At 36.9% G+C, this 8,266-nt stretch overlaps 1 protein-coding gene across 1 annotated transcript; it reads left to right on the forward strand.

The window, feature by feature from the left end:
- The first annotated feature begins 239 nt into the window (after positions 1-239).
- On the forward strand, positions 240-8,266 carry LOC107933795 (lon protease homolog 1, mitochondrial). Its single transcript, XM_016866075.2, has 20 exons — positions 240-778; positions 1,236-1,301; positions 1,792-1,977; positions 2,135-2,200; positions 2,338-2,379; positions 2,508-2,630; positions 2,980-3,078; positions 3,296-3,361; positions 3,449-3,535; positions 3,717-3,756; positions 4,099-4,270; positions 4,576-4,700; positions 5,558-5,688; positions 5,779-5,883; positions 6,037-6,150; positions 6,271-6,438; positions 6,549-6,650; positions 6,841-7,014; positions 7,214-7,732; positions 7,906-8,266. The coding sequence occupies exons 1-20, from the start codon at positions 461-463 to the stop codon at positions 8,083-8,085; spliced, it is 2,883 nt and encodes a 960-aa protein (XP_016721564.1). The 5' UTR covers positions 240-460; the 3' UTR covers positions 8,086-8,266.

Here is an 8,266-nt window from a genome sequence, read left to right on the forward strand (position 1 = left end):
AAAAGCCGAAAAAACCTAACGTGAGAAAAATGGAAAAATCGCGTCCCCTGACATCGCGCTGACGTGGACGCGATTTACCGGAAAATAGACCATTCCGGTAAATAATTAAATAATAGACTCATTTCGATAATTTAAAAAAAAAGGTTTTTTTTGGTAAAATGCCCCTTTTTTTTTTCTTTATTGTATAATTTTTCAGTACTTTTCTCATCCTTAAACCCGCTAGTACTTTCTAGGAGTTTAGACATATTGGTACTTGGTCCCAAAGAAAAGGGCAAAAGGGTAAACTCAACAAAATCCAAGGGTTTATGAAGGGTTTTAGCTCCACCTCCATACTCCCTAATAACCCCCATTTTCCCCTTGAATATTCTCCTCCAATGGACTATCCCTTGCTGCCATTTTAACCAACCGCTTCCTCATAAGATTCCTTTTCTACCCCTCGACTGCTTCTAAATCCCTTCCAATGCTGAAACTCCTATCTTCCACTTCTTCTCGTGTCCACTGCCTCACAACACCGACTCCGAGCCTCCGAATCAAACAGGAGCCCAATTCGTTGTTCTATGCATTGGGTCGACTTATCGGGTTGACTCAGAGGAGCCCTAAGAATTCGTTCTTCAGGGCTTGCTTCTGTTCTGATTCCAGCGATGGGTCTGGGTCGGGTTCTGGGTCCCAACCAGCGGTCGAGGTCGACGAAAAGGGAGCTGAGTCACAGTCCGGGTCTGACTCGAAAGCATCGTCCGCGATTGTGTCTACTTACCCCAAGCCAGAAGATTATTTGACGGTTGGTTTCGGAAATTATGAATCTTTTTTCGGTCGGAGTTTGTTTAGTAGCACAGTTTCAGGAAAAAAGTTTTTTTTCCCTATATTTTTTTATAAATTTGTTGCTGTTAAAAATTATGAAATTTTCTGAATGTTCATTGGTTTTTGCTCTTCCAGGCCACTGTTCAGGTAAAATGGGCTCTTTTCATAACATTTATGGTGTAAATTTTTGTTGGACTTGAATAAAAAAAAGTTTAGTATTGTGACATTGATCGGATTTGATGAAATGAGTGGAAATTAGTGAATTTACAAATCCATATTTTGTACTACTTTATTCTCCCTTGAACATAGTCAAACGAATTGTAAAGTTTTTTACTTAAAGGGTATGTCTTGAAATTATGAACTGCATTTCCAAATAAAGCTCGGTATTTGTTCTCTACCACATTTGTTTATTGAATTGTTTATGTTATTTGTTGCAGGTTTTGGCGTTACCTTTACCTCATAGACCCCTTTTCCCTGGATTCTATATGCCAATCTATGTCAAGGTATGACATGCTGTCCACTTACATGGACTATGTAATTTTCCCATACGTTTTTTCCTTAGGGCAGTGATAATTTATGAAGTATGTAGTATGAGCTACATTGTTGAACTCTATGTTCTCTTATGGTATTACAGTTTATAGCTTGCAAAAATACAACATAAGTCGGTTATATGCACGTATAAAGTGTTCAATGATATTAATCAAATCCAAACTGTAGTTGGATTATTTCTTATGAATTTGATTGTAGATCTCATCTCGATCAACATGTATCTATGGCATTGCGGAGTTAATATGATGAACCTTGAAGTGGAATGTTTCATATATTAGATTTTTTAGAGCAAAATTGTTGTTTTATAACTCAAGAAATCTCCACTTGGTGCTCTGTATTCTTCTACTTAACTTTGGTGATAATATCCTGTTGAGTTTGTAACTTGCACCATTAGCTAGGACTTGCAGTCAATGGATTTGCTTAGCATGATGCTTTCTTGTGCAGGATCCTAAGTTGTTAGCAGCTTTGCAAGAAAGCCGAAAGAGGCAAGCTCCATATGCTGGTGCTTTCCTTCTTAAAGATGAACCCGGGACTGAGTCTAGCACTAGTTCTGAAACAGAGAAAACTGTATATGATATTAAGGGAAAGGAGTTGTTTAATCGACTCCATGAAGTTGGCACCCTTGCCCAGGTATGTAATTTTTTTTTTTTTGCTATTCTTTTAAGTAAAATAAGGTCCTTCTATATCTTGTTTGGTGTTAAGTGCAATAAATTTAATGGCAGTTAGAGATGTATACAACCACAAAACATGTCCCTTGATACATATATCTATAATGTGATCTTTTCAGATCTCAAGCATCCAAGGAGACCAGGTTATCCTTATTGGTCACAGGCGGCTTCGAATTACAGAAATGGTGTGTGGGAACAATCCTGGATTCATCTTTTCACATTCCAAAATTTGATGTTTGTTTAAAATTATCTATGTCCTACATAAGTGGAATCCTTGTTAAATGCAAAACATTCTGAACTTAACAATATGGTTTCTGAACAGGTCAGCGAAGATCCCCTTACAGTCAAAGTTGATCATCTCAAGGTACATTTTCTATATGTTATCATTTCCACAATTCTATGCTCAAGTTTGAAACATAGAGTTGATGGTTCCTAGCATGCAATCAATAGTTTATTGATGTATCAGTTCACCTAGTTGTCTTTATGATCCAGGAAAAACCTTATAACAAGGATGATGATGTCATAAAGGCAACATCATTTGAGGTTATATCAACCCTAAGAGATGTTTTGAAAACTAGTTCACTTTGGAGGGATCATGTTCAAACGTATAGTCAGGTGTGTTCTTTCTTCCAAAATTTTTATCTTATCTTCATTTCTAGAGCTCCTAACTTCTCTTTGTACTTGTACTTTGCCTAAATTATTCCCTCAAAGTAGGTAGATTCTCCTTTGCATTTCACATCATATGTTCATCTTATATTTGCCAAGATACTTAAGCAAACATTCTGTGATTAAGTTTATTGTTACAACGAGTTAGTCTTATATCATGCCAATTGCTTGTGATAGAAATGGTTATATGTACATATTTATTTCAAAATGTACTAGTTGTTCTGATCAGTTAGCTTTCATGAGCTACCTGTGATATCTTTATTTTTCTGTTTTTTGTCTTCTTTCTCAATGAATGCAGCATATAGGTGATTTCAATTTTCCAAGATTGGCAGATTTTGGAGCTGCAATATCTGGTGCAAACAAATTGCAATGCCAACAAGTTCTTGAAGAGTTGGATGTAAGTTGCTTGGATATATATGTTACTGTTGGTCACTAATATTTGAGGGCCAGTTCTGGTTCTGTTTGTTCTGTATTACACGCTTCTATCATGTGAACTATGTTGTCCCGCTGTCTTCACCTTATGGAATTTGTAACCTATTTGTTTGTTTTTATACATTCAGAGACTGGAGTAGTTATCTTCCTCATCTCTTTAAACTGTGCTATACTTTTAATAGGTGCATAAGCGTTTACAACTTACACTGGAATTAGTAAAAAAGGAAATGGAAATAAGCAAGATTCAGGTACTTCATAGAAGCTCTACATTGACCAAGCATTTTTGTTGTCATTTGATTTGGAGTGCTTCTAAACCGTTTGGAGGTTATTTTTAGGAATCAATTGCAAAAGCAATTGAGGAAAAGATTAGTGGTGAACAACGCCGATACTTGTTGAATGAGCAGCTTAAGGCAATAAAGAAGGTATTTGATTCCTCTGAAATGTTCTTTATGTATTTCTTGGGCGGTAATGCTTTTACCAAATTATCTTTATAAATTATGGTCAAATGTGTGTGTGTGTTTAAACTCTCTGTGCATTCAAGTCTATATTCTCAATTCCAACGCCTCTTAGAAATTAGAATTAAATTCATTTGTTCTGGTGCAGGAGCTTGGTTTGGAAACGGATGACAAAACCGCACTTTCAGGTTAGTTATGTTTCATGATATATTTTGCAGAAAAGGATGCTATTTAGCCTCCTGCTTTTCCTCTTTTATTCTCCTCTCTTTCTTTTATAAATGATGATTTGCAATCATGGATGCTTCTTTTGAACTAATTTGTTGTTGAAATTAGTGAATTTGCAAGCAAACTCTTCTAAAAAACAAGGTCCATAAATCTGTTTTTGAATTGCCTGTTAAAATCAGTTTGTGTCATTAGGGGTTATTTGGAAGTCCAAAAGTTCTGTACTTTTGAAACTACAGAATTTTTAGTTTTTTATTTTTGAATCATTTATGTGTCCTTTGATATATGGTTACTTTCTTTTGTTGCAGCAAAGTTCAAGGAAAGACTTGAACCAAATAGAGAAAAATGCCCACCTCATGTGTTGCAAGTTATAGAAGAGGAGCTAACAAAGCTGCAGCTGTTGGAGGCCAGTTCGAGTGAATTTAATGTAACTCGGAACTATCTGGATTGGTTAACAGTACTCCCTTGGGGAAATTACAGGTTCGGTTACTTCTGAAAAGGAACACTTGTTAAGATTTGGATTATGCAAGTCTCTGTATGATTCAGCAATGAAAGCATATAAATATATATGTTAAATGAGTCCTGATTTTCAAATACAAGTGATTGTGATATCATGATCCAATAGCAGGTTTTGTTCATCCTGGCACAAGTAGTTCCATATATTAATATATAATCCTTTAATGGTTATGCATGAAAGTGGGAGCAAAATAGAAAAGGTCAACTCAGCAGACTTTAAGAATTCCATCTGTTTGCTTAACTCCAATGTCCTTCATTTCTCTATGCAGTGATGAAAATTTTGATGTTATTCGGGCACAAACAATTCTTGATGAAGATCATTATGGATTAACTGATGTTAAGGAAAGAATATTGGAATTTATAGCTGTTGGAAAACTCAGAGGAACTTCACAAGGTCAGTCTAGTTCTTTTCAATATAGAAAATACTGTTGAATGGATGTTTGATGTTTTTCTGTCTCAGTTGGTTTCATCTGGTAGTCATCTGCAATACTGTATCATTGAAACTGTTAATTTATTCTCATTTGATTACAGTCATAATAGCTGAAATTGCTTGAGGAAGTGCAGTCTTGTTCATGTGAAGTACGTTGGGAGAGCTTGAACATAAATGAGAGGGGGAAAAAATGTCCTAGCAAGAATTAAATAAAGACAACTTACTAGGCCTTTAGGATGAGCCATATTCGTTTAAAAGTTTTTCTTTAAAGAAAATTAGCCACAATTGACCTTTTCTACTTGTATTCCGTTGTAGTGAAGTAGCATTGATCAATCTCCACTTTGTACCTGAATATTCTAAACAACAGATTGCTGTGAGAGGAAATTCCAAACTAATTGCAGTAATAAATATATTTGGCTGCTCTGATAAATAAAATAATGCATGACATAGTAAACCAATTGTTTGTGTATGGTTGCTCAAATGTCTCACAGTTTTCTGTTAAGTTACTTCTATTAATTCTTTTACCTGTGGAATTGACATGGTTTTTGGCTTCTGTTTGATGAATCAAAGTCTCAAGAAACCAAACCTTTTTTATTCTTTCCTTCAATATAAATATGTTCTTGTAAGGAATAGCCTTGATATAGGCATCTCCTACGAGTTTGATTTTGATGTTGTGTAGTCTCCTAACATGGTTTTATTAAATTAATCTTGTCGAGTCCAATCATCATTGATGTGTGAAGGTTGAGGCTGTATAAATTGGCTGTCTATTTTTAATTTCAACATAACAGCATAGACTGATCCATGATCTTTTGTTGGTACAGGTAAAATTATCTGTCTCTCTGGCCCACCTGGAGTGGGCAAAACTAGTATTGGTCGTTCCATTGCCCGTGCTTTGAACCGTAAGTTCTTCCGGTTCTCTGTTGGAGGACTGTCTGATGTTGCTGAAATCAAGGTTGTTACCTTTCTGTGCTCTGATTAAGAATGTAAACATCTCAAACATCATTCTATTGATCCCTTCTGTTGTATCCTAATTTATATCCAGGGGCATCGTCGAACCTATATTGGTGCTATGCCTGGAAAGATGGTGCAGTGCCTGAAAAATGTGGGGACAGCAAACCCTCTTGTTCTAATTGATGAGATCGACAAGGTATCTTAATAGCTAATGCTTGAAAACTTTGAATTTATATTTTGTTTTTGGGTTAATGATTCACTCGTGCAATTCCTTGGATATGGGCTTTCTACCCTTCAGTCTTCTTGAATTTGATAATGGTTGACCGTTTGAATTCTAACATAATGGCAGCTGGGGAGGGGACATGCTGGCGATCCCGCAAGTGCGTTGCTTGAACTCCTTGATCCTGAGCAAAATGCTAACTTTTTGGACCACTATCTTGATGTGCCAATTGACCTATCAAAGGTGATGGTTGATTTAGAGGATCTATTTTGGCTTACTTCGCCTTTTGATAAATTTCAAGTTGTCGTGTAATATTTATGAGGGAAACTTGATGCCTCACACATCATGAGCATTTGGTTGCAGGTTTTGTTTGTTTGTACTGCTAATGTTGTGGACAACATACCAAACCCTCTCTTGGACAGAATGGAGGTCATTGCTATTGCTGGTTACATCGCTGATGAGAAAATGCACATTGCTAGAGATTACCTTGAGAAAACTGCACAAGAAACATGCGGTGTCAAACCTGAACAGGTCCTTTTGTTATCAGTTTTACCATGATGATAGTTCTGTTTCTGATGGATATATTTTGTAAAATGAAAAAAGGAGAGTGTTTTGACTTCTCTTCAAACTGTTTCTTCCAGGTTGAGGTAACTGATGCAGCTCTTCTTGGCTTAATAGAAAATTACTGCCGAGAAGCAGGAGTTAGGAACCTTCAAAAGCACATAGAGAAGATCTATCGTAAGGTTTTGCTCAACTGCCCATCTTATGATGATGAAACACATTTTGCGATGATTACTTGGTTTCAATCATAAAGCATTACCTTAAACTGTCACATGGGTTCACATGCACATTACCCACTCCCTCTCTCTAGTCCATCATATGAATTGTATGGAATCTAGGACTTGGATTAAAAACTATGTTGGTGTATGGCAGATTGCTCTTCGACTTGTGAGAGAAGGATCATCCAATGAATTTGTCATTAGTGGAGAGGTAGTCCAACCTGCTGAAGCCAAAGCAGAAGTTGATGAAACTGATCAGCATGCAGCTCCAAATGAGACTGCTACTGAATCCTCAGTTCAGACAAGTGACCAGCCCAAGGATCCAAAGGTATTTTTAAAGTCATCCACATGATAAAAAAGGTTTGGGAATTGAGAAAGCTTCCAACATTTGTAGCAAAAAACGATTATGGCACCTTCAATAGTTTGTTGTAATTGTTAGGATATGATGCCCTTCTTGATTTAGTTTGAGAGAATGTGATCCTATTGCTTATTGCTCTAATTGGTCATTCAAAAATCTTTTCCTGCAGGATGCTACAGAAGCTGAGAAACTTAAGGAAACTGAAACAACTAAGGCAGTTGAGAAAGTGTTGGTTGATGCCTCAAATCTTGCCGATTTTGTTGGGAAACCAGTTTTCCATGCGGAGCGCATCTATGATCAGACTCCTGTTGGAGTTGTGATGGGTCTAGCTTGGACTGCCATGGGTGGTTCCACCTTGTACATTGAAACCACTGAAGTTGAGCAAGGAGAAGGGAAAGGTGCCCTTCATGTCACTGGTCAACTCGGAGATGTTATGAAAGAAAGTGCACAAATTGCTCACACACTTGCCAGAACCATTTTGCTGGAGAAAGAACCTGATAACCCCTTCTTTGCCAATACCAAGCTCCATCTCCATGTTCCTGCTGGGGCCACCCCAAAAGATGGGCCCAGTGCTGGTTGCACCATGATCACTTCCATGCTATCCCTTGCCATGAAGATGCCTGTTAGGAAGGATCTAGCAATGACTGGGGAAGTGACTCTAACTGGGAAGATTCTTCCGATTGGAGGGGTAAGCATTCTCTACATTACTGTATTAAAGTCCATTCATTCTCTACATTGGAATTCAATGGTTAAATACTTATCAGGCCTCTAACTGAAATAGAGTTTTATGATTATCTCTACGTAAATATACTTCTCCATATTCATCTTTAAACTTACAAAAGTGAATTTCGAAATCATCAGGTGAAGGAGAAAACAATAGCAGCAAGGAGGAGCGAAGTGAAGACCATCATATTCCCGTCTGCTAACAAACGTGATTATGATGAGCTTGCACCAAATGTAAGAGAAGGTCTTGATGTGCACTTTGTAGATGACTACAGTCAGATATTCAATTTAGCATTTGATAATAACACAGGAAATTAGTTTCTTATGGTTTTAAATAACACCATTTTCCTGGGTTTCTGCCTGAATATTCCTTGTAATTGATTTGGGAACGAAAACCCAATTTTGTATTGTGGTACACCAACATTTTAAATCAAGAAATTACAGAGTGGAGCACAAATTTGTGATCAGATATTCAGAAATGAGAAATGAAGTGGCAAAA

This window comes from Gossypium hirsutum, chromosome D08 (assembly GCF_007990345.1).
Source record: "Gossypium hirsutum isolate 1008001.06 chromosome D08, Gossypium_hirsutum_v2.1, whole genome shotgun sequence".
Taxonomy (NCBI): Eukaryota; Viridiplantae; Streptophyta; class Magnoliopsida; order Malvales; family Malvaceae; genus Gossypium; species Gossypium hirsutum.

Bases quoted from the DNA above. Each gene is read 5' to 3' on its own strand.
- LOC107933795 (XM_016866075.2), top strand. From the start codon at position 461: ATGCTGAAACTCCTATCTTCCACTTCTTCTCGTGTCCACTGCCTCACA. The intron at 3,362-3,448 runs GTACTTCATAGA...GGTTATTTTTAG, and splicing joins TGGAAATAAGCAAGATTCAG to GAATCAATTGCAAAAGCAAT. The intron at 4,271-4,575 runs GTTCGGTTACTT...TTCTCTATGCAG, and splicing joins CTCCCTTGGGGAAATTACAG to TGATGAAAATTTTGATGTTA.